The sequence below is a fragment of the Megalopta genalis genome, chromosome 17 (assembly GCF_051020955.1).
Source record: "Megalopta genalis isolate 19385.01 chromosome 17, iyMegGena1_principal, whole genome shotgun sequence".
Lineage (NCBI taxonomy): Eukaryota > Metazoa > Arthropoda > Insecta > Hymenoptera > Halictidae > Megalopta > Megalopta genalis.
The window spans coordinates 3,797,856-3,824,773 of record NC_135029.1 but is presented as its reverse complement, the minus strand read 5'-3'; the positions used below and the strand labels follow the sequence as shown (position 1 = coordinate 3,824,773).

At 33.7% G+C, this 26,918-nt stretch overlaps 1 protein-coding gene across 2 annotated transcripts; it reads right to left on the bottom strand.

The window, feature by feature from the left end:
• Positions 1-358: 358 nt before the first annotated feature.
• On the bottom strand, positions 359-26,246 carry LOC117222871 (diacylglycerol lipase-beta). Of its 2 annotated transcripts, none has more exons than XM_033474867.2 (14): positions 25,647-26,246; positions 19,363-19,461; positions 15,989-16,201; positions 11,825-12,141; positions 9,031-9,174; positions 8,034-8,202; positions 6,981-7,104; positions 6,770-6,913; positions 5,736-5,847; positions 5,069-5,161; positions 4,528-4,682; positions 2,588-2,734; positions 1,461-1,585; positions 359-777 (listed from the first exon to the last, which is right to left on the bottom strand). In XM_033474867.2, exons 2-14 carry the CDS (start codon positions 19,455-19,457, stop codon positions 600-602), a joined length of 2,016 nt encoding a protein of 671 aa, XP_033330758.1. In that variant the 5' UTR covers positions 19,458-19,461; positions 25,647-26,246; the 3' UTR covers positions 359-599. The 2 variants fall into 2 exon arrangements, with proteins under 2 accessions (XP_033330758.1, XP_076383383.1); XM_076527268.1 differs by lacking the exon at positions 25,647-26,246 and adding an exon at positions 25,437-25,557.
• Between the last annotated feature and the right edge of the window lie 672 nt (positions 26,247-26,918).

The window sequence follows — 26,918 nt, the reverse complement described above, 5'->3', positions numbered from 1 at the left end:
TAATTCGCTGGCAATAACGATGCAGTGTAAACAGTTTCGAAGTAGACTCAATTCTGATTTTCACCGAGACTGCGAAGCTGCGACACTCTACGAGGTACAATCGCGAGATGCGTGTCATGGGATCCGTGAGATCTCTTTGAGCATTTTTGTCACGTTAATTGGAAGCAGCATGAATAAAATTTTATAAATGAAAACAGTTGAAGTTACGTAACTATTTTGAATAAAATTGACCAAAATAAATGTCTGTGGTGATGTTCGGAAACCATTGCATTATTTTGATTAGATGAAGGAATTGAAGTAAAGTAGAAAAGAGTTGGAAAGGAAACATTTGCAAATACCTAAATAACGAATCTGTGAATATGGAAATGTGAATTTTACTTCGTCGCAGCCTAGAAATTAACATAAATTACAACATACATAATTCCTTTTGACGGTAGAATATTAGACGCTTACATTATGACACATCGACAACAATTCTATACGCGTATAAAAATTAAATAAGTAAGTTAGGTGAAATTAAATAAATTTTGTTGATCTTTGAGCATGCGTTCTTCATGTCCCCTTCGTCATTGTTGAAAGAATTCTCTCTTTGGATTCGATCATGGATCAAAGTAATATGGCAGATCGTTTTGTTGTTTTATTAAGGTCTTCATAGCTTGTTCTATGGATTCTGGTAGATGATCCAATAACATTCGTGGCATCACAATTAATTCTCTAAATTCTTCCGGTTGCGCCCATCGCATTTCGTATTTCTTCTCCTTCGAGATTTCCTTTTTGCTGAAAACAAAGAATAAGCAATGTTATACATTATACCGCTTCGATGCGTTCAAAAATTTGAATTAGTATAAAGTAGTGATTCCTGTAAACGTTAATTTGTTACGAGTACGTTTTAAATGAAAGTTTTAGTTTTCCTACAAGATATACTTTGTCTATCAAATTTTATGCAACAGTTTAGAAATCTTCGCTGAAGTTTATTATTAACTACTACTAGCTACTTCACTAATGATTACAAAAATTGTAAAATTAACTCTATAATTAGAGTATATTAACAAAATATAACATAACTCCGAGGCAATATGATTACAATAGTAAACAACGCTATAGTGAACGATAGTATCAATTATTTGAACACTAACGCAAAATGTAATTTTTATGCAATATCAAATTTTTTATGCAAAGTTTTTATGCATATCTTTTATGCAAATTTTTTATGCAAATATCATATCTTCTAAAAACTTAGTTAATTTTCTTCTGACTTAAGAAATAATCATTTATATTTACAATGTATATACGTGAGTAAATATCGGAGCGATAAGGCTTATGATAATGAATGCTATTGATCACTTAATCACCACGATCTCGTTTTCGAAGACAGGCAAGGTGACACATGGTAGGAATCGATATGTTAAATGTGAGATAAATAAGAAGAGGAGACAAGAAATGATAATTCAATGTCAAACCTTTTTCCTTCCGATTCTTTTGCTTCAGGCTTAATCTTCGTTACGTGGAGTATTTTTCCACCAACGTACAGTCTCACTTTCGAGAACCTTCTCCGCGTAATATCTCGATCGTATTTAATATCGTCCTGCAAGTATATGTGGACATTAGTCGATGGGTGCATACATTCATCAGGAGAAATCTGCCAATATGTACTAACTACCTAAATCATACCTCGCAGATTAATTTTTTATAACTATTTGTTTGGTAATAACTGTATAGTATCTTCAGTATGTTGATTTAATAATGTAACTATCCTCTCCATAGCAATTTACTTGTAAGAAGTAAATAAGACTTATGTAATATTCATCAATTTCCCTATATACGTTTTGCACTACGATATCTTTCACAACTACATTGATTAGCTCTTGTCCGTATTTAATAATTTCTCTTATAGAATGAGACAATTTATAATTCCTGCGTGTCTTCGTCCATTTTCCATTCTAGATTTTTATAATAGAAGAATCAATTTTCGTTTTGATGTAGAAGAAATGAACGATATTCATATTTAATAGAATATATATGAAGTTTTTATCACGAGTTTATTTTTATGTAATGGAAGAGACCCCACCCCCTAAAATGTGGCATTTCCGGGAAATGAAGGGTTCCTGAGATCAAATGGAATAACTTTTTCTTTAGCGGAAATGCAATCCGCCGCTTTATTTACGAGTTATTAACGAAAAACACCGACCAATGAGAGACAAGTTCGCCTAGCGTTAGGCGGCCGAGCCAATCAGTAGTATTGGTCTTCCATTGCTCGTTGGCTCGGCCGCTAGCTGAGCTCGCCTCTCATTGGTGACTGTTTTTCGTTAATAACTCGTAAACGAAGTCTCGGGTTGTATTTTTTCTAAGGAAAAAGTTACTTCAAATCAACTCAGGAACCCCCCATTTCCGGCAAGTACCATAATTTTGGGACACCCGGTATAATTAAAAGTAGTAGGTGTATATTATGACTACTGTTATGATTCCTTAAATTGTTCCTTTTAAGAAACTGATAGATTTTTCGGTCGGTCCCGAATTTTTTAATTTGAACGACATTGGCAACTTTCTCTCCTGTTATCCATATAAAAAATGATGAACAAATATTCACCTGAGCTGTAATGGCGTCCCGGTCACTGAGCAACGGTGACTGTCCTGCTGACGTTGTTATGACATTGCACGAACTCCAAGTTTTATTCAGATCCTTTTCAGGGATACCAAACAACATATACCCCAATCCGTTCAAGACCACTCTGTACTGGAAAACAAATGTTCCATCACGTGTTAATTATAAACATTTATTTAGATTTTTATGGCTAGTTTAGACAGGATCAGTAATTTAGTAGAGTGGTGAGTAACGTCAAGGTTAGATTATTGCTTGCTAGTCATTGGGATTCGTTCGAGTAGGTTACTAAAACAATCTAGTCAAGCAGATCTATAATATTTTGATGAATTCTTCTGGTCGAGCAAACTTCCTCTATCACTCACTAAATTCGGCGGATTTTTATAGAAAAACAAAAATTGTCTGTATAAATTGCAAGATATAGTGACCGAGTAAAACCTTGTTTCCTTAATTATTTGTACACGTTGAGTGTCACATCGGTCACACATGGATGACACTAATTTTTTATTAGATTTTTTTTAGTTTTTCTATCAAGATCTATAGGATGCAAGAGAAAAAGGAAAACGTAACGTCGACTTCATTAATCGAATTACATAAATTTAGGGGAAGTTTCGAGAATGATTTTCGGCTCTTAACGTGCTAACAGATTACAAGTAATAGATTGACATGTAAACAGATTAAAAATAATAGATTGATATAATAATAGATTAAAAATAATAAACTGACATGTTAATAGATTAAAAATAATAGATTGGCATGTTAACAGATTAAAAATAATAGATTGACATTCCGAAATTCTTTTAATAATCGTGTTATTTTCAATTTCACCTACATAATTTTTTGTCATAAATGCATAAAATTCGTAGTCTGCTAATAACAAGCTAAACCAATCATGGGTTCGAAAGATTAATTTATTTTTTTTATTTTTTTAATTAATTCTTACCAATACGAACACACTTTATCATGTACTGAACTCTTTAGTAGTAAGTAGTTATTTGCCATTTAAATGGTGATAAAGTTAATCTATTCTGAATCACTATGTATATAAAATAATTGAATTGTTCTGTTTCACGCACACTAAAAAGGTGTTACGTGATACCAATAAACCGACGATATTCATGTATTAATTCATCAATTATTCTGCATAAATTCGTGTTTTTTGAACGATCGGCGAATATGCAACACAGCTTTTGTGTGCTTTTCTTTCATGTATTATTAATTTTTTGCTAAGAAGTACGCATATAAAATCAGATTTATACGAAATCGAAATTATGTTTATGATATAAAATAGTATTTTTACGTCGAAGCTTTTATTTAGAAAACAATTTAACGTTATCGTACCAAAGCGTATCATCTCTGTACTCTAAATCAATTATGTCAATATATTTCTTTCTACCTCTATCGTTTTCGCGTTCAGTGTTTCGGGAGTTGAATTTTGAAGACTTTCTGAATTCAGAAGTTTCAAAGAAAATTTTGGCTTCACCGTTTCAATCTGAAGTAAATCGTGTAGTCAAAATAGAAATTAGATAAAATACGAATAAAAACCGTCCATGAATGCAGTTAAAATACGAATGTAGTGAAAAAATACGAATTTGGTATTTTCGACTGTTCTTATAACGTCGCAAAGATTTACTAAAATCACAGTAGAGTATGTCGCGAGCGTTTCTTGTAAATAATTCATTAGTTTACAGTGGCAGTGGTCATGGTCAAAGATGATTCATTTATATATGCGTTGAGACTAGCTTGCTGGCTTGATGCGTTCACGTTCAAAAAGAATGTGTGTAATAAGCAACAGTGAAAAGTATAGATAAAATTTAAGAATATTAAGAAAATCAATTGTGTATTTAATATTCATTTTTTTACAATTGATATTGTCAATGTTTATTTTGTCTGAAGCGTAGTTTTTGACTTGAGACTTAATTCATTACCTTGGGCAATCGACAGGCTTGCAGCGTCATGACTAAAGATGTCCTCAGGTTCTCTATACTGTCAACGCTAAGTCTCATCACGAAATCATCGCCAACTCCTATTGTGAAGACAAATTCTTCCGAAATCCTAGCAACTTCTCGAGAAAGGAGACCCGCTGAATCATAAATTGTTTCGATTTAATTAAAATATTGCTTCCTTATAATTAAGACATTTTTTTTCTTATAATTACAAAATTGTTGCAACTAATATGGAATTTATATTGTTAACACGTTCCGTGCCACGTGTACCATCGATGGTACACGCTTGCATGTTTACTTAGCGAACTGAACAAATTGTTTACAAGAAATTTAGAACCGAAGAATCAATTTCCACCGCAAGAATGGGCGTTGATAAGTTTTTGTTACGTTGTTATGTGTACGAGAATTAATAATATTGCACGTAATACATCAAGTTTTAGTAAAATATCAAAGTGTGAAGATTCGAGTAAAAAAAGCTCGGCACGGAACGTGTTAATTCAAAGTTGTAACATGGAATACTTACCCGGTGTGGCGAATGCATAGACCTTCACGTTAGGATACTGAGACCTTAGTAAAAACGCTAAGAGAATGCCTATGCCAGCGCCTAGACTGTGACCTGAAAAATTTTGTATCGCACAAAACAAAAGTGTGTAGTTTGAAGTAATTATGAGTAGTTATGGTAAAATCGTTGGCTAATAATTCTCCATTTTATGGAGAACAAGTCAGGCGCTATTTTGAGCCAACGTTATTTCAAATGGTAAGTGCGCAAAGAGTATGAAAGAGAAAACAGTTTTTTTAGGGTTTTACATATTTATGGAAAAACGAAATGCAAATTTTCTTCTACAGAGAGAATAGAAGAAATAATTTACTGTATTTTTTAACTGATTTTCCTTTAATAGCATGAAGTATAAACGTCCTTTTAAGATCCTTTTTTGAGTGAATCAATTTTATATTTATAATCTAACAATTATTTATTATTAGACTGCCGATCTTTGTACAAAACAAAAATTGTTAATTAAATTGTTTTCTTAATTATTTTAATAATTTGAAAATATCATATTGATATTCTGAAATTCTTTTACCTACTTTTTTAATTGCACTTGATCATTTTTGTCATAAATGCATAAAATCCGCAATCCATTTATTATAAATAGGAAAGAGAAGTGCAGTGAATAATATTTTGAATATACCTGTCACCATTAAATCATAGTTAGGATGCGTGTTGAATGCTCGTTCCAAAATCTTATGTTCCTTCAGTTGCTTCAAAATGACCTTTGCTCCTATTATCATACCTCTGTGAGCCTGTAGATCAAAATTGATGGACATGTACAAATACAATTGTACACGTGTAATACACGTGTAAATACGATTAAACTTAATATAAAATAACGTGTCAGTTTTTACGTAATTCAGTAACATCATGTGTGTGATTGACTTTTTCGTTCTAACTACAGTAAATTCTCTCCGATTGTCCCTGAGCTTGTAAACGAAAATGAACAATTCGACCCTTGCGACTCAGTTTTATAGTTGTCGTCGATCGACAGAGCAGATACGATTATTAGAGCCTCGTGGCTCGTTTTTATAGTTGTCGATTGACGACATAATCGTATCTGCTCTTCCGAAATTACATGCTAAAGGACAATTGGACAATTTCATCGAAATCCTTTTAACAATTACGCAAATAAAATAGATACATTTACAACATGCAGTGCTGTAACATTTACAACTTTCAGTATCGATGAAAGACACGAGTGAGAGACATAAGTGAACGCTGACTTCTATTTGCTCAAACGTCAGAAAATGTATTTATCCTTGATTAAATGACCTGCAAACCAAATATTTCTAACTGGGAATTATAACTATGCAATATGTGCATTATTGCATAACTATGCAATATGTACTTGTATTTGTGCATAACTATGCAATATGTACTTATATTTGCGCGTAATAACTCAAAGATATTTATACACTTCGAATAGTAACATTAAATTATCGGAAAAGAAATTTAATTACACGCGATATTGTCCCTTCAAGTCATCGTCGTTTCCACAATTTGAAATCTCGTCAGTATCATTTGAATTGTGTTTTACAATTCTTTTGATTGAAACTTGTCCCATAAATCGAAAATGCGTCAAAGATTCGCATTAGTCATATTCAAATAATAAAGGATTTACAAGAACTGTTTAAAATTATGAATGTTTGATTTCCTTAGGCTAATATTTACCATGGATCCCGGCGGAAGACCTTCGCATTCGAAAAACTCGGAACCCGCATCAATATCTGTCAGAATATCACGTACTGAAAGACTGCCTCGTATAACGATGACGATATTGTTTGTCTTATGATCTACGACGACACAGAATGGTATCTAGAAGCATTTAAACAGATAGAAAAAGCTGCTTGCCTATGTATTATTGAACAAAAAGAGTACCAACCTCACATAGATGATTCTTGAATGACGCATAAAGAATATCGTCTACGGGTAAGTCTGACAAGTATTTCAAGCCGGCTAAGTAGCAGTAGCAGCAATTGTCACCGATAATGGCAGTTCGTTTCCGGCTGTAATTAAATTGCAAATCGATGCAGACACCACATCCACACAAAAATTGGATTCTTATAGTAAATTTTTCCTAATGATGCGTAGGAAATTAACACTAAATCTAGTTCAATTTAAAATGTCTTGTTCGTAGGAAATGATTGAATAAATTTCCTAATTCAAGTGTGCATTATATTAGGTCTACCGGAAGGTTCTGTCCGTTTGAGAAATGAAAGGAAATAATAGATTTTTCATAAATTTAGTAATATTTATATTCTACAATATAATTTCCGTCGTTACTTATGACCTCTTGCCAGCGCGATGGCAATTTGTGAGCAACATTTTTCGAAAATATATGTCTCAAATGAATATGTGCATATCTATTGAAATTTGCAATGACATTATCAGACAGAACTTTCCGGTAGACCTAATAATATAAATGGTGAGAGGTCTAAATAAAATCAGCATGTCGTTCTTAGAAAGCAGTACAAATAATTTCTCGCTAATTTGCGCCCAGATTGCGCACAAAAATGGACAATTTTGGAAGAGGAGATACGAGTCTTGCGTCTCGTTTTTATAGTTGTTGACAATCGATAACAATCAAATTATTCATATTTTTGCGTAATTTGAACGCGAAGTAGGGAGAAATTACTGTAAATTTCGCTCATAATTAGTTCTCGATAGCTTTAGCATTATCGTAGTAAGCTTGGTGCGTTTTGTATGGATCTATTGAATGGACAGTTTGACGAAGAACATATTAATATTACAGAAGGCGAATTTTTGGTTTGTGAAATATTCTAATAAGAGATTTTTAATTTTCAGAAATTACAGAGAGTAACAAATATGAAAACGAACTTTTATAACAACAAATATCCACGAAACAGCCTCGTGCAATTTATAGTTATTTATAACACTGCGTGTACGAAGAGGAAATTTCTGAACTGATATTTACCGAAAACAGGAGCAACAGGTTAAATTCTGTAAAACGCGAAAACATCCGGTGCACGTGTGCTTATAAAGTACGTATAACCATCCATAACAGGCTGTTGATAGCTTTATGTAATGATAAGCAGACTCCAAGGACATCCAACTAGGTGTATTAACGAAGATGACAGATGCATCTGTAACAAAAAAATGCAAATTACTGTCATTATTCTCTTACAAAACATATACATTTATTAAACATATTGAACACGATGAAACGGTTTCACTTTTCGCATGTCGCTAGTATTACGAAATTTAAACATTGAACGATGCGGTGGTGTCTAAGAGTAGACTTTCAAGACAACGTATTGATATCGTCAGTTTCTGATGATTAATTTAAATGAGCAGTTGTTTCATCGGAGACAGTACAATAATATGATTAAACAAATCGATAATTGATGATGAATAAGATTGTAAACATTGTCAGCTTTGTACTTGCAAAAAATATTCGCTATCTGAAAGTTGAAATAATTGCAATTTCGAATAAATATATGTATGCTTCCTATTCCTATAAAGCAACATAAAAATTGCTGCTTTTAGTGCTCCGTAAAGCTAGTGTTAAATATGTAAATAATTGTTACAGGAGATACTTCTTAATGCATAATACGTACATAGAAATACAAAATTTGTTCGTACGGAATTAATACGTCATTAACCCTAGAAAGATAACCATATGACAACGTACGTAAAAGATAACCATACGCTTCAGAGGCGCATGCTTTTCTAAGGCGTCAATTTTATACCAACAATGGATATTTATTTAAGTTAATCTAGTCATTTTAAAGGTTTAGCATTATTGTAAAAATAAAATGCATTTATATTATATTTTTTTATATTTTAAGTAATTTTAAACTTAAATCACTAGACCTCTATGAAAAATTAACAAAAATCAACAGTTTTCGCAGGCGCCTCTGCGACGTAGGTTATCTTTCTCGGGTTAAGTGCAGAGGACAGAACATATATACCTGCTGTAGTTACTGGACTAACAAAGAGATTCAGCCGACGCAGATCGTGGATTTCTCGTTTTCGTCGTATTCTCAATAAAATGCATCCCGCCAGTACATCCGAAGGAACTAAGTCTGTTCCGCGGAACAGGGTACTTAACAAGCCTAGGAAAATTAGTTTCTTTATTATAATAATTAGCAGTTGTAATTGATACAGTAACACTATTAAACTAATTATCTAATTAATCAGTTAACTAATTATGTAATTATGTGATTATTTAGTAACCAGTTATCTAATTGTCTATTTACCTAATTATATTATCACATAATTATATAATTAGTTTTATATAATTATATTATTAGATAATTATATAATTCGTTAATTTTCGACTTATCTAATTATCTAATTAACTAATGACACATGTCGTGAACAGAAAAATGAACACTTGCACTTTATACAAATGCGAAAGAAGTTGATCTATCTTATATGAATAAAAAAGTGTAACACCGCTTTAATGCGTTCATACAAAGGAATAACGAAAGCTGGTATTTAAATTAGAATTCTGATGGAGATAGTTAATTACTTTCGATCGTAAATACATATTTTGAAAAATACCATGATGATAAATCATAGATAACTATACATATATAAGATTTACATAGGCTATGAAAATTCAAACAAAGATAAAGGGAGAATCGTAAACATAAAATCTCTGATATATGTTATATACGTTATATTATGGTACGTATGAGAAATTTATAGATTAAAGCACTAAGGAGATACTACGTTCGTGGCGAATCATCGTTGGCATGCTAAATGTGGTTGAAAACTATATCTGCAGGAAGAATGGCATGCGCGAAACTATGTATCGAACTACTGTATCGAACTAATTCCTGAATATTTCTACTCCATCGATGTATCTTGAGGCAAATTAGGTTAAATTTACATTCTGTTGAATTCAAAAACCGTTTAGAAGTGATTTGCATGGAATTCTTACATACAGGTAGATAGCAATTCCTTCAAGAATTCCAAATTGTATACGTAGCGTTTAAAATTTACGCATTTATGCTCAGGAATTTTGTTATGATGAACAAACACTGTCTTTAGTTAACGATGAAACTGAGGGACCTGCTAAACAAAACTATTATTTCCCGGAAAACACTACAATTCAATTTGGATGCATTGAACAGGCAGTCGCAAATTTAGAAAATGGAACAAAAGATAATTTATAAATAATCGTTGAAAGCACGTAAAAAAGCGATTAAGGTAGTCGGAAATTGGGTGTAGATTATTCTTAACTTCAATTTCTACTAATGACGTTGTTTTCATCTACATATTCGCAAAACCTGATTCACCGGAAACATTAATTCTACATTGTAAGATAAAAAAAAAGGTTGAATGGGAGTGGCTCATTATTATCTGTACTTATCTATACTGTAGCGAGTAGAATGATTCAATATTTTTGAAAAATCTTGAATGATTACACAGAACATAAAGAAATTAATGAACATAGTAATCTTAAACATTTTTAATTAATATAAGTATTTAAAGATCGAAACATTGGTATCTTATTTCAGAATTTCCTTAATTTTATCTTTCATTTCCCTTAATAAATGAATTCATGTTCATCGAATGATGAACATTTGCTTTTCTGTATCAAATATTCCAAATGTGATGTTAGATCATTAAATATCAATGTATTCGACGACTTCATTTGTGGTAATATCTAGGTTCATTTGGATCTATATTTATTAATTTTGTTTAAATTACTTACGAAGATATTTGTACACTTTCATTCACTCTAAATTGTTCATTTATCATTATCGATCTATTGGAAGTCCTAAATAGACTGCGGCTTTTATACATTTATGGCAAAAAGAGGTAACTGAAACACGAAGCCATGAAAGCTTCAGAATCATCTGTTCTTATACTATCTCCAATTTACTGGAGTTATTAAGACAGGAGACAAAATTTTCAAGTAACTCCTATTTCCTTTTTTGCATAGTAAATCGCAGTCTACTTATAAATGCGTTACTGGTACATTGCGAATCCTACACAATAAAAATTGTCTGCGTTAGTTGCAAGAATCGGAAGCCAATAAATAACTTCTTTGATATTCCTAAATTTCTTAAACCTCTCTATGTTTCAAATTTCTGCTAGTCATTTTTCTTCTCGTGAAATCTTAACACTTTATCGACCGCTAGCCTATTTATCGGCTTTTCGATTGCCAATGTTTATCGATCGCTAGCCTATTAATCGGCTTTTCGATTGCCAATGCTTATCGACCGATAGCCTATTAATCGACTTTTAGCTATCGACGGTTTTCGCTTCTTTACTGTTTTGTTAGTAGCTGACCTCCTGTATGCCGACCTCCCCATATCCTTATGAATTATAATTATAATAATTATCATTATTTATTATTATTTTTAAAGGAATAAGCACAACACAATGAATAGCGAAAATTTAGCCGGTACTGGGAGCAAATGCGCGCGCGACTAAGCCAGTCCTTACTGAGTGGCAGCCTCAACCACGACCGGACGATAAAGTGTTAATATTGCAATTAGTTTTCAAAATCAGAAATTATTTATGTTTCGGCTTAACAGTCGACTGTTTAAATTAGCCGTACAAAGTTCAGAGAGTACATAACTATTTGCAATGCTAGATCCAAACTAACTCAGACGTCGCCACGGAAGGGTTAAGGACAGTTCGAGTCTCGCATACTCGGAAGAAAATTCATAGAAGGTTTAAGGAAGCAACATTGTTACAACTCCAATGCGGCCGACTCTTTCCAGGCCAGCCGTACCTATGTCTCACCAGCGATTTGTTGAAAAGTCTCATTAGCACTCTCGTCTTTTCGCATCCACCAGAGGAACTTGAATCTACGCAACCAAATGCTCGACATCTTACTGTGTTCAGCCAAATTTTCAAGGTTTTTGTTCTCGATCGAGCCTAGAGGATCAAAGATCAGCGCTAGGCCAAAAATGGTCAGACCTATAAGGATCCAGTCAAAAAGCACCAGTGCTTGAACGACGGTCGTGGTGTAATGATCGTATTCGCACTCGACATTACCGCCAAACATCCAAATACTTCCTATAACGTTCCATGCTATCTCGGGCAGGAGCAGCAGTATCCTGTGGAATCGTGAAAATAGAAAAATTGGTCAGCGACAGCCGAATATTAATGTTAACCCTTACAGAGGGTGTCCTAAAAATGTTCGAATCAAATGAAATGGATAATTCCCGAGGTCATTTCATGATGACACTTTTGAACAGTTTTTGAACACTTTCTCCTTTGCGAAAATGTCCTCCGCGGCCTTGTTAACCACTTATTTACGAGAAACAGGAACCAATCAGGGCGTCGCGTCGCGTCTCGCGACAAAAATTCGTAGGCCGTACGCTTCCTCCGATTGGTTAGTGTTTTCCGTTAATAAGTCGTTAACCCGAGAAAGATAACCTACGTCGCAGAGGCGCCTGCGAAGACTGTTGATTTTTGTTAATTTTTCATAGAGGTCTAGTGATTTAAGTTTAAAATTACTTAAAATATAAAAAAATATAATATAAATGCATTTTATTTTTACGATAACGCCAAACCTTTAAAATGACTAGATTAACTTAAATAAATATCCATTGTTAGTATAAAATTGACGCCTTAGAAAAGCATGCGCCTCTGAAGCGTATGGTTATCTATTACGTACGTTGTCATATGGTTATCTTTCTAGGGTTAACATAACCGCGGAGGACATTCTTGTTAGGAAAAAAGTGTCTTCAAATGACCTCAGGAATTATCCACTTCGTTTGATTCGAACATTTGTGGAACTAGCTACATTTGAAAAAAGTTTATTTTTATGATATTATGAATGTACTCTTTTATGGATTTTCTAATTATTATTTTTTACGAAATTTGTATCACCTTTTTCTCAAACTTTACCGAATTACATCAACTTGGCTCAGTATTTTTCGCTTAGGTAGAACATTTTTGACCGGCACTAAAAGGGTTACATACGATACGTATTTGAATGCGGTCGGTAAAAAGTTTGGCACCGTTCGACAACTGTTCCCATTTATAGCATAATCATTATTGCGATATAGTGACTAATCCTGTCAGCTTTATGCATTCGCCGTATTAAGCGCATTACTTGCATATCATTGTAATGCGGTCATTAATTCGTGGAATGTAATATACTCCATACAAACCTGATACGTTTTTAAATGCGCTTAATATTAGACTCAGTATCTTATGCATTCATGGCAAAAATGAATCAATGAAATACAGAGCAGTGGAGACATCAGAAAAGTTTAACAACATCGTTACATTATTTTCAACTTTTTAAAACTATTACAATAGGAAATGTATTTTTATTTAATTCTTGTTTTCTTTTTACAATTGATGTAGGAAACTTTTATTTTACACAAATAACTGCATTCAACTTGTTACATATCATTGTATAATTATAATGATTCGTGTTAAAGCTATTTAAAAATTTATACGATAACTTATTTTCGCAATTTTAATTATAAATAGCTACAGAGTAATACGATTAAGTTTCACTAATTGTGAAAAGCAGTTCCAAACTGGTCAATTTAATTATTAACCTCGATATTTAAGTAAAAAATATGTTGTATTTTCCCTGTTCGCTATCTTTATAATAGAATCAATTTGAGTCATTATGCACTGGTAATCTGTATGTACTGAGAGGCTATTATGTCGTATACGAATGGATTCATTTTGACACGCGCTTTCATATGATATAAAAAATACATAGCGTTCCGTTTAAAAAATCGAATAACTTTCATTTCTAGAAAAATAATGCAGAAAAAAAACAAATTGCAGACATCATTGCATTGCTTGCAAAATACAACATAACTCTTTTCCTCTTTCATTTATTTCTAATGTTTACTATTTGCAAGAAAAACGCTGGCTAGTTGTAGCGTGAACACCATATGTCTATTGATACTAATCGTGGCAAATCATAACAAAAGCAATGATATTATACAACCACTGAACATGCATATATGTGTGTACGTAAAGTGATTAGAATCTTTTTTAAAAAAAGACTTGGACGAGCATAATAGAGGTAAATGAAAAAAACGTAGGAATAGACGTAGATGCGAAGACGTAAATGTGAAGGCGTAGAAATACAACGTTGGCACAGAGGCGTGGAGTAGACATAGATGCAGAAACGTAGAAAGAAACTTGGTAAATAAACTATAGTTCTGAGAATCGTACAAATTCAGACAAAGCAAATTACAGTTGCAACTAATGTCAATACTAACATCAAATATACACATATATCGTATATAATTCGTGTGTATTCGCTGTTTGCTTACAATCATGAAAATCGCTTCTGAAGTGTGAATGGATTAACCCTTTGCGCTCGAGCGACGACTCTGAGGCACCACTAAAATTTGTTGTATCACGTTACAAGATAATTTTTATATTAACAAAATTTAGATTTTGAAAGATTGCTAAGAGTGCAATTATTGCGCGAGTCCCGAGAGTCAATTTCATGCGCATAAAATGCATTTTATCACGTATAATAGAAATAGTATAAGGTAGAAAAATGATTTTATATTTACTGTTGAAATAGCTTCGAGTGCAAAGGGTTAAATTATGGTACATATCTAATACCAAAAGGCCCTAATAGCATTTTTCACAATGGTCCTTGTACCATATAAAACGAACCGTACATATGAGATGAATATATTTATATTCATCTTATATGGATTGTCTTCTGTCGTGTAAAAATTTAAATGAAAATATTTGAAAAACGAAGGCCCATTGGGAAAAATTCCATTATGATTTTTTTGATATTAGGTATATGTATATTATAATATGAACCCACTTTCGCTTCAAAAACGATTTCCATGATCGTAAATTCTCCTTGCAAAACAGTAGGAAAGAATAATGAAATTTGAGCAATAAAAAGACGGATGATGTATCAAAGTACAATATTTATAGATAGAGCACCAAAGAGTACAAGATGTTTATATACACAGGATTTTTTTCGAATGACAATTGAAATGTTCATTTCTGTGTACATTAAAAACAAATATCCCAGAAATATTTGACGAGATTAATTAATATATTAGACAAAATTGAAATAAGAACAGTTGAAAATGAACTCAAGAATTAAATGAAATCATTTCGAAACACTCGACTTGTGTTATGCATTGTACAAGACGTCTCACAAAATGGAAAACAATAAAGAATTATTTACAACACGTTCTTGAATAAATTCATCTCCTAATCTAACAAATACAGACGAATTTATCGTTCTCATTGAACATAATAAATATTAAAACCAAAATACTTATGAAACGTATAATTTCATATCACATCGGAACGTGAGAATATTATATTCGTAAGGCGCGTTATCGTTTATTGCGTAATATAAACAGATATGTTGAATTAATAGAACATCGATTTACAATTTAGTGTTCCAGTAACCGACTAAAGTATCTAAAAATTCCATTAACGATCACTTAACAACAGTTCCTTACCCCAGTATCCGTGCGTCGGTAAAAGTTTGTTTTCTAACATTCTTCCACGAAGTTATGAATGCTGTGATTAAGTGAAGAAGAGAATTCTCTTATGAGAACGGAAGATGTCCATTAGAGAAGTCTTTTTCATTTGTTGATCTTATTAATTTTCATTTATGCATTAGCGAACGAAGATATCGCGATTTAGATTTACGTTTCAATCTCTGCGCGTCTGCCACGTATTAAATGGCAAGTAATTGACGTCAGTGGAGTGTGTAATTAAAATCGAAATAAAAAGAAATGGAAAAAAGATTGTGTCGGCAAATCATTCGTAAACGGTGTTACGTTGATATGAAAATAATAGATGCGGAATGTTTTATCCGGGGATAAATTGCATGAATCGTCAAGCGGTTCGTGCTATCATTCGGCATGTAGTGTTAATGCATTCGCGTTGTCTCCGATAAGGTAATTACTATGGCATATTCGAACGTTTACTTACTTAACTGTCAGAAGTGGTTCCACGTATTTGCGAGCCTGCGTTTCCATAATAGATCCTTTCATACTGTGTCTGACGATTAGAAGCATGAAAACTACGGTCAGAAGGAGGTACGTCACTTGTCCCAGGAGGAACACGCGAACCAAATCGCCGCCCAACCGACAGTTCCATGTGTATTGATAGTATCGAACGCATGCAGTGCCAATAAGAATGAACCTGTATAAACAGAATCAATTACAGGACATTAAAATCTTAGTTTTCACGGCAACTATCTTGATGGAATACAAGCAGATTTAATTGCTGACTGTAAATAGTAAATCTTTTTAGCGCTGTCAGCATGTAATATGGTTGATAGTTGGCTCCTTTGCTGGCAATGAAACTATTATCATCCAGACGGATCAACGTCGAACAGGTATCTGATATAATTATATTAGAATTAAATATATATTTTATTAATTAATAAATATGATTAAAATAATTTGCTTTCGAAGCGATGAAGGTTAAATTATAAGGAGACTGTGGATTTTTATGCAAAATAAAAGAAAGAAATATAAACTAAATGGCAACTTTATTCATTCTTTAATCATCTTAGTAGATTAAAAATAATTCATTGACATTTTTAAATTCTTTTAATCTTTTAATCTACTATTTTAAATTGCAGCTACCCAATTTTGTCGCAAATGCATAAAATCCGTAGTCTAGTTATAAGTCTCGATTACTTAAGGAATTAAATAAATACCGTTCGCGCTGATCAAATAAATAACTATCGATAGAAAAATAGCGCGAAAGTCGTAACGGATACCTCTGAGACTGGATATATCATAACCCTTTTTATAGGTTTTTCATTTTATTAATTTTGTAGTGAAATAAAATACCAGTAAACAAGCAAAACGTGCGAGGTTCAAGACCGAAATAATCACTGCACCATAGCAAAATTATTATCTTTGGCCTGTAATCAACTTTCCCTTCTTACTTTCTAGTAGTACATCCGACAAAATTTAATTACAATAAAACCGCTAATGTCAATGATGTGAAAAATGTTAGTCAAGTTACTTTTGCATGTGACATTCGGTGACTGTCCGTTTCGTCTTGATAAATACTCACAATTAAGTTAGTTTAAACTTGACATATATTAACAATTGAGATTATCGAACGATCGGAGCATGTGCATAAATACTTCATACACTTCTTTCTATCATAAAGCATTTTAACGATTCAATTATTTTATTTACATTCATCTCATACATATTTTGTTATATCGAAAAAAAGTGTCGAAATAAATATAAACTGTTCGACAAAATCAACGCGTTGAAGGCGAATCATTTTTTGTTAAACGTTGTTTAAACATGTTTAAACGTTTTAAATTAAGGGTATCTACAGAACAATTCTGTGTAAAAATCATTTCTATAGATTTTACAATTAAGGAAACATAATTCTTGAAATTGAAATTTTGACCATTTTTGTCAAAATTAAGTTCCTTAGAAACTGAGAGCGATACAAAAATGATCTTCTCACTTCTATTCGAAACATCAAAATCTATAAAAATCTAGAAGAGTTCAAATTTGTTGGGCAGTGTTAGCATGAAAGATCAAACCATCTCTATTGAGGAAACTGAATTGAATCTTCGATAAACGTGAAATGTAGAAGACGTAATATACAATTTAAACGACGCTGATAAAGATTATAGGAATATTTCCTAGTTCACACATCGCCGCTCAACTACGTATAAAACACATTTCTGTTACATGAACGGCAGAAATATATATTGCCCAGGTGACTACATATAATGAACGTCATTAATTTATCGATCAATCAACATCAATAGCATGTTCCAGCAAAAAGAGATTACTAACTTACGGAGATACGTCAACATACGTGAGTATAGTCGCGCGTCGCATGCAAATGTACGTAAAATCGAATGAATTCAATCAAGTTACAAGCATGTCTGCAAGTTTAAACTGTGACATTTAAATTAATTTACGTAAGATTAGTATCATATGTCACGACATAAACGTGTTCGAAAAACTTAAAAGGAGCCCTTTCAACGACTTCTCACAATTTTGCTTCAAATATTTATTGAGTGGTCCAACGATAAATTAAATATAAACGAATAAACTCTCGTATTCCATAATAATCATGTTTCTTAAAATTACCACATTATAAGACGTAAGAACTAGCACAAACAGGGTTGGCTAAAACAAAATGATTAAAACTCTTTTATTAGCTGTCGTAACTACAAGATTTCAGCTCTCGTAATTTCGTATTTGTCATAAATAGTTATCTATTAATAATTTTCCAAACATATGTGTATGCTAACGTTAGAAAATTCACGTTAATTGTTACTTTCAACATTTTTAATTGCATATCTGTCTGTTACAAAAAAACTCGTTTATTGATTTATGAGAGCTTCTTATAAATTTTTCACGTTCACGGTATTAGTCGTTGAATGTCTGTAAAATATTTCCCAGAATTGTCTACTTTCTTTCCGCGAAATCAGCTTTGTTATCTCGGTGGTTTCCACACTTTCTTAAGTATGTTAAAGCGAAACTGCATCGTAGGAATTTCGTGTTACGCGGGCGTTACCGGTTTGGTAACGTCTGATTTCAGTATGTATACGAGTTGCTCCATATCCCTATATAGAATGTATATTTAAAGTTTCGTGCTAAAATAGTATTTACACTTTTTGAATCTACAAAAAGGAGGTAACAATTATGTGTCTACACAAATATCGAAGTATTTAGTCTTATTGATATTTTCTTGCAATAAGTATAATATAATTTGCCTGCTAACTGTTTTCCTTCTTGCCTTTTCAGAATAAATCGAATATTTTTCAACCGTTTACTAATATTATACGCCTTATAGAATTCTCATTTTGAACAATCATATCGCGATTTTAAAACGAATAGATAAGAAAGATCAATTAGGTGTTCAGACATGCTTTAACGATTGATCCATCATTAATTAAGTCTTCATGATTCAAGAAAATTAAAACCGTTATCGATACTATTCATCTCGTAAGACTGTACAAATAAAAGAAAGAATTTGAGAACGTATTAAATATAAACAGTGTTACCAATTAATTTAGGGCAAATGTTATAGAAACTTGTGAATGTGTCTAATATTATGTTTCGTATCGTTAATAAAAATGTATAAATAAGTAATTTCAAGCAAAAAGATGGTATATTTTTACAAAAGTGTTTTCGTTTATATCGAGAAGGGAAGACTGAAATAAAGGATTCAATGTTCAATTTTTATTCATTTCTGTATCTCTTCCTTTATAATAAAGTTATCACAAAATTAGCTCATTCGCGCTGTTACATAGACAACGTGGGGCAACGATTCCTAATTAAATCGCAAGGAAGATGGAGGGTACTCACCAGACGGTCCGAATGAAAATTTCAAACAAGCCTGGATAAACCAGATCATCGGTCGCAGCTAGCCACTTCCTTCCGAAAAGTTTTATCGCAGGCATTTCCCTGTAACAAATGAAACAGAATATGTACTTTCCTCTGATTCAAACTTGGCAACAACGTGAAACGCGTCCCGCAATTAATGAGACATACGAAGTAAAAAATGATACTTATTAACACGTTCCGTGCCGAGCTTTTTTTACTCGAATCTTCACACTTTGATATTTTACTAAAACTTGATGTATTACGTGCAATTATTAATTCTCGTACACATAACAACGTAACAAAAACTTATCAGCGCCCATTCTTGCGGTGGAAATTGATTCTTCGGTTCTAAATTTCTTGTAAACAATTTGTTCAGTTCACTAAGTAAACATGCAAGCGTGTACCATCGATGGTACACGTGGCACGGAACGTGTTAATTAGAAATTTATCCGAGTAAGATTTTATTCGAATATGAATACATTCGAGTAAAATTTTAGCCGGATAAGAATACATTCGAGTCAGATTTTTTATCCGAATAAGAATACATTCAACTCAGATTTTATTCAAATAAGAATTTATTCGTACAGTAATTCATTCGAATGCGACTTTACGTATACAAATTTATTCGTACAGGAATTCGTACGGAAAATAATCGATTTGAATAAAAGTTATAGAATATAAAGCGTTTCTTTCATAATGTATCGATTTATTTGTTCCTTGTTTCAAATGTTGCAACGGAATGTTTATCAATTTTGTAATTCAACGAGTAGTTGAAATTGAACTAATCCTTAATGTATTCGTGTAAATATTTACATTTTTATAGAACTACGTAGAACCAAAAACAGTCAACAATTATTCACATTATTATTCAAATAATTTTATATCTATTCGAATAACTTATTCGAGTAAAGAATTATGTCAATAATTTATTCGAATAAATAGATAGAATATGGAATTATATTAAACAAGGTTCGACAAGAATATTGAATGCAACAGAAAAATTATTCGGCGCATTCCACGGAAATTTATTGAATATGTTGGTAAAGCGCGAGTATATTTTTACAGTGGTTAGATTGTTGATATCTGAAAAATTCAGCAAAAGATTGTGCAAATTAAAACTGTTGTAAGCTTTAAGAACAGATGATCGACATGAAATCTGTATTATATTTAATGTACACACATATTATTCATCTCATGCAATTATAGATCTTGCAAACCAAAATAGATTGAACAAAATGTGAGATATTAGTGAAATTTTATGTTCGCATGATCGATGATTGATAAAATGGGTATTCGTACAGACATGACTAGTGTGGTTGCAACACATGCAATCAGCAGTCTAGTAACGGTAAGCAATTTGTAGTTCAGTAATGCATAAAATGATGGGACTAAAGTAGTAGTAGGAAAATACGTATTGTCATTTACAATAGGCTGAGCAAACATTCAATCACTTAATTCGTGTTATTATTAAACAAATCCGCGTGACTTCATGAATCTATTCATTGTTACATTTCTACATTAATTGTACCATTTAGTTATATTAGATAGTTTCTATGTACACATATTTTCGTACATACATACATTGTTGTGTAATATTACTGTTACTGAATATATTTTAGACGTTTACTGATTGTATAACTATCTAACAAATATATTACACTGCTTAACCATTCATACATGCATGTAATATAAAAACCATCGATTTTTCGCTTGCTTTTTTACCACAATAGTGCGAATATTAGTACAATGGTATCTACATATTCCAATTTGTTTGTAAACTATAAATGCATGCATTCAAATAATAATTGTAGAGACAAGGTAAAAGAAATATTTAATATTTCTGGAACAACTACTTTGAATCACTATACATGTATAAGTGAATACTAATTAGTTTTTTTCATCTTTCATTTGAATAAAACTGTATCCATTTCGAGAGATAAAAATCGTTTCCGCTGCCAAAATTATGCGAAACAAAATTAAAATTATACTGCTTTAGACAATTATTCGACAGCATTTCAACAATTTGCTGTATGTGGTGGCTCACTTTCTCCAAGAATTATTTTTATTACCGTCCACTTCACAAATGATTATAATAATCGCATATTATTTAAGATGTATCAATTATTTATATTAGCAATATAAATAAAGAAATTCGGCTTTCTACGTTTAGAATCAGCAATCGAATTTTTTCCATGAATAACGTATAAATAACGGGAGTTACGCACAATGGCGGAGGGCAGGGTCTTTAACGGTATATATGTGAATGACTCTGATCTTTTTTTATGACTTTGTATTAACATAAGATTTTAATAGTTCAGTCTCTGTTCCTGCACACGTAGTTTGTTCGATCGCGAGCTACGGACCAGAGAAAGCGCTAAGAGAAAGTCTTTGTCTATCCTACATCCCGTAGTATTGACATAACGTGCCGACGCTCATAACTGGACCTGACCATGTTAAAGATTTGGTTTTTGCTCCGAATTCTACGATTACTTTCACGCGCGGCCACATGTCCCATTAAGAAGGCCTACATTCTTCGGGCATTACTCCTTCAGTTTCTCGTCTTCTGTGAACCGTGCACGCTGCTGGTCTCGCGAACGAAGCCGCCCGAGTGGAGAAGTAAAGTCTCTTATGGATTATCATTACCAATCAACAAAAGCAATTATCAATTAATCTCACGCCAGTTTCTCGCGATGATCGAATGCACTCGGTTGCTGCGTGTTTCGAACGGTGTGCACGCTCGTTGCTTCTCTTCTGAGAAATCTTGAGCAGCTGAGTGTTCAAGAACGTTCATTAGCGATTCCATGGTAATAGTTTATCGGTGCCGAGTATGAAATTCCATCCCGAGACGATTACGTACGCGTTTGCTCGCGTTAGACGCTTCTTTCACGAAGAACACAACGTTGTCATTGGTATCGCGAGAAGATTAGGTATCTCTCAAGCAGATTTTTTAATCTATATTCATGGCCTATCGTGTTACAATTTGTAGTTGCTACTGCTTAGACATAAAACATTATCTATCTAAATATCTAAATTGTGTTCGGGCATATTGTGAAACATCGTGTTTTAAATCAAGTGTTTCCAATTTTAATATGTTAATTGTTTATATAAATTTTCATCTGATTCTGACATATTCTACACGTTTCTCTGACTCGAGTCCAATCATTTATATTTCTTTTTCACATTGGAAAGAGTATAGGTATTTGGTATAAATATTCATTCCATTAAATTCTACATATTTCTCTGACTCCAGTGCAATCATTTATATTTCTTTTTCACATTGGAAAGAGTAGGTATTTGGTATAAATATTCATTCCATTAAATTCTACATATTTCTCTGACTCCAGTGCAATCGTTTATATTTCTTTTTCACATTGGAAAGAGTAGGTATTTGGTATAAATATTCATTCCATTAAATTCTTAACTTTGTTAAACAAGTGTTCGGTATTATTCACTAATTTTCCAATTTGTTAAAATATATCGTACTATTTGTATGAAGTTTGCCTTCAGTCTTTTTGTGAAGTTACGGTTTTATAGGATATAGCAGTAGCATTATTGTTGAACTTTTAATAGCCCTCATAGTAACATTTAATCGATAGGGGTCACTTTTTCTTCAAATAACAGTTGATACACTTCGACATTTATAGCTACTAATGTTTTCAATCGAAATAAAACGAAATATATAATTACTTTTGCGACCAAGTCGTAATAGCTTTATGGGCGATAATGATAATAAAGTCAAACGTGATTATTACGTTTATGTCTCTTAAGTAGTCTAGAAAGATTGACAGTCGCACACGGGGCAATTATTTGTACTATTTCCTTAATCATATACCTCGAAAGTATAATTTTTATACATATATGGTAAAGGAATTGAAAGAATGCTGCTAGACTTAAAATAGTTTATTGGTCACATATTTGAAACAATATTTTTTGTAATCGTTTGACACGATGCGTCAAAGACGATCCTCAAATGTATTTCAAACATGACAGTAAGTGTTCCATTCCCTATTAAATTAAAAACTGTTTCTGCAATATTTAATTTTCATGAATCGTTTTCAGCATTTTCAATCGTTTTAATGTAAGCAACATAAATTCATACAGATGAAAAAAAATTTCAACTCATGCAACTACGTCGGTTAATGTTATGACACGCAGCGGTTCCTTATGTAATTTTCCATTTTCATTTGTAATTTTATCGAAACAGAAACGATTATTCTTGACTCGAGGATTCCTTGTGATAAATACAGAATGAAAATGTTATTAATTTTTTTGCATTTCAGAAATTCACAGGCTGTCGCAATCACAGATATGTTTGTAAAGCATTTTAACCGAACCACTATCATCGACAATACATTCGTTGCATTAGTACGTAACAGTTTGTTTACATTCTGTGCAGGTTGATAAGTCCGGTTAGAAGATTTGCAATTCATATTTTCATCGGATTCGTTTCTTAAAAGTTCTAAAAATCGCGTCAGTCTCCGACTGTCAAAGATAACCACGCTTATGAACAAGTGAAAAAGCACAAGTTCTGTCGTGCAAAAGTTTGTGACAAAATTGAAGAGGTACTATTGAAGAGAGTAGAAAAAATTCCAGGCTGACAGTATACTAATTTCAATTTGTTAAAATTACTATTTAGTTCCTGTTTCTTCAGACTGATACAGAAAATCTACTGCATCAAAATTCATGGTCAAGAAATCACTATAAAAATATATGAATTAAGTCCGACTATTTCGACGATCACAAACAAAATGGGGGCGAAAAAGTTCAGTGATACAGAGCATTTTAGTAACTTATTTATCCAAACAAACTGTTATTAATGCTTAATTCACAGGTGGTTCGATACTCTTCGTGTAAATACCAATTTCAAATGAAGTCGTTACATCACACTAATCCATATAATCTGTTGACCCATGAATGAAACTGATGCTTTTCTTTTCTATTCTATTTCTGTAATTCTATTCACGTTTGGTCTGATAAGGACTGCAGGAAAACCGTCGCTAGATAGAGTGTCAAGATTTTCGCGAATACTTCCTCATTCAAATAACTAAGAAATGTAAGAGGACGCTCAATGAATCACTCGGTGACTTGATCTTCTAAGGAATTGTGAACTGTTAACATTATATTTAAAAATGCTTATCGGGAAACAGACAGTGAACAGAGCGTCAAGATTTTTACGAGCTCTTCCTCATTCAAATGAGTAAGAAACGCAAGAAGACGATTATTAACGAACAACTTGATGACTTGGTCATTCAAGAAACGACTACATCGAGAAACTGCTGGATAAATAGAGTGTTCAAATTTTCGCAAACTCTAACGACTAACTAAAAGAACGCAAGGGGACGACTAAAGGATCTCTCGTCAACCTGGTTTTTCAAAAACTTCTGTACTGTCGATGTACAATTAAAAAAAACCCGATTGGAAAACCAGTGATGGACAATGTCAAAATTTTCGCAAACTCTAACGACTAACTAAAAGAACGCAAGGGGACGACTAAAGGATCTCTTGTCAACCTGGTTTTTCAAAAACTTCTGTGCTGTCGATGTACAACTAAAAAAAACCCGATTGGAAAACCAGTGATGGACAATGTCAAAATGTTCGCAAACTCTAACGACTAACTAAAAGAACGCAAGGGAACGACTAAAGGATCTCTTGTCAACCTGGTTTTTCAAAAACTTCTGTACTGTCGATGTACAACTAAAAAAAACCCGATTGGAAAACCAGTGATGGACCATGTCAAAATTTTCGCAAACTCTAACGACTATCTAAAAGAACGCAAGGGGACGACTAAAGGATCTCTTGTCAACCTGGTTTTTCAAAAACTTCTGTACTGTCGATGTACAACTAAAAAAAACCCGATTGGAAAACCAGTGATGGACAATGTCAAAATTTTCGCAAACTCTAACGACTAACTAAAAGAACGCAAGGGGACGACTAAAGGATCTCTTGTCAACCTGGTTTTTCAAAAACTTCTGTACTGTCGATGTACAACTAAAAAAAACCCGATTGGAAAACCAGTGATGGACAATGTCAAAATTTTCGCAAACTCTAGCGATTACCTACGAAACGCAAGAGAACGATTAACGAACAACTCGGTGACTCGGTCATTCACGATATTCCCAATTGACACACACTTTGAGAAGAACTATTGGAAAACCGAAGGTGTATAGATCGTTAAGATTTCCGTCGGGTCTCTCGACTAACTCAGAAACGCAAGAGAACGATTACTGAATCTGTTGGTCACAGGCGAGTACGTACGAGGAATTTACCTGATAGGTGAAGCGTCTCAGCAGCGTCCCGGCGGAACTCCGAACCATTCACGAGATACCAGTTTTCTGCATGCACGGTCCCTAGTCCCGACGATCGACGCCGGACAGGATGCTGGCCGGTATTTACCGTTTCAGAGTGCTGGCGGGCCCGATCTTCTCGTTTCGTTTCGACGGTTCTCGCTTCGTACCACTGTTTCGAGGTGGCTGCCTCATGAACCACCGACACTCATAATCGCGATCGACGCCGGTCGCGTTGGTACCGCGCGCAGTTATGCGGCTGGTCCCGGTGTCAGCACCGAAAAACCGCTGCGGAAGCAAGTTCGCGATGAGGAATGCGGCGAGCACTCGAGGCCGATTTTTCGCGTACTCGCGGGGCCGGGCTTGCGGTCGGAAAGTGGCGTGGCCGATCGGACGACGAAAAATTGCATCGGCTCGCGACGCGGATCGGAAGCCTGCACATACAATGCGCTAGTAAAACCCGTTCACCTTGTTCCGAACCCGCGGCACCCTGCGTCGAATCTTATAAGCTGGCCGGCAGCGACTGTCCAGCGCCGCCAGAACTTTCCCTTCGACGTTCCTCTCGATAACACGTTCCTCCGCTCACGAAAAAAGTAACGACTCCTCGCGGGGATAAAAAGCCGATGGTAGGAGCAACCGGCCCCTGGATAGGTGCCCCTGCGCGCCGCGGTTGCAGCAACCTCGCGGCTGCACTTTACACGATAATCGTGGAAAGAGATTGGCCGCTGATTAGCGTTGCGTCGTTGGTCACGGTTGATCCTCGTCACCGCTTCACAACCGCGGTCCGGGAATTTTCACATTTAATTAGCTGCACGAAGTTCGTCTCATTCTTGAACTCTACCGCCGCGTAAAACGGCAGGTGAAAAAACGTTCGTGCGTCGACAATTTTATGCGGCTGGTCTTAGAGATAGCATCGGCGCTTTAGATTCGTTGTTTAGATGTATATTTCAACCCAGTTTCGTTCCTCAACGATGCACGTAAACTGTCATCGTTGCGTTTACTTGGGACACGGTTCATTTTAGCGTTGACGATTTCACGTGGTTAATTTCAACACTTTGACGGCCGGTGTCACGTACGCATGCATGACCGCGGAAATTCGAATTATTAAAACCGATTCGGCACAGATTTTTCAAATATGTGTCATAATTGTATTATTAGCAGAATTATACATATAAATATATTGGTAAAATTGAATCATATTGTTCACAAAACTATTCATATTATTAATAAAGAATAATCATAATCGCGCTATTA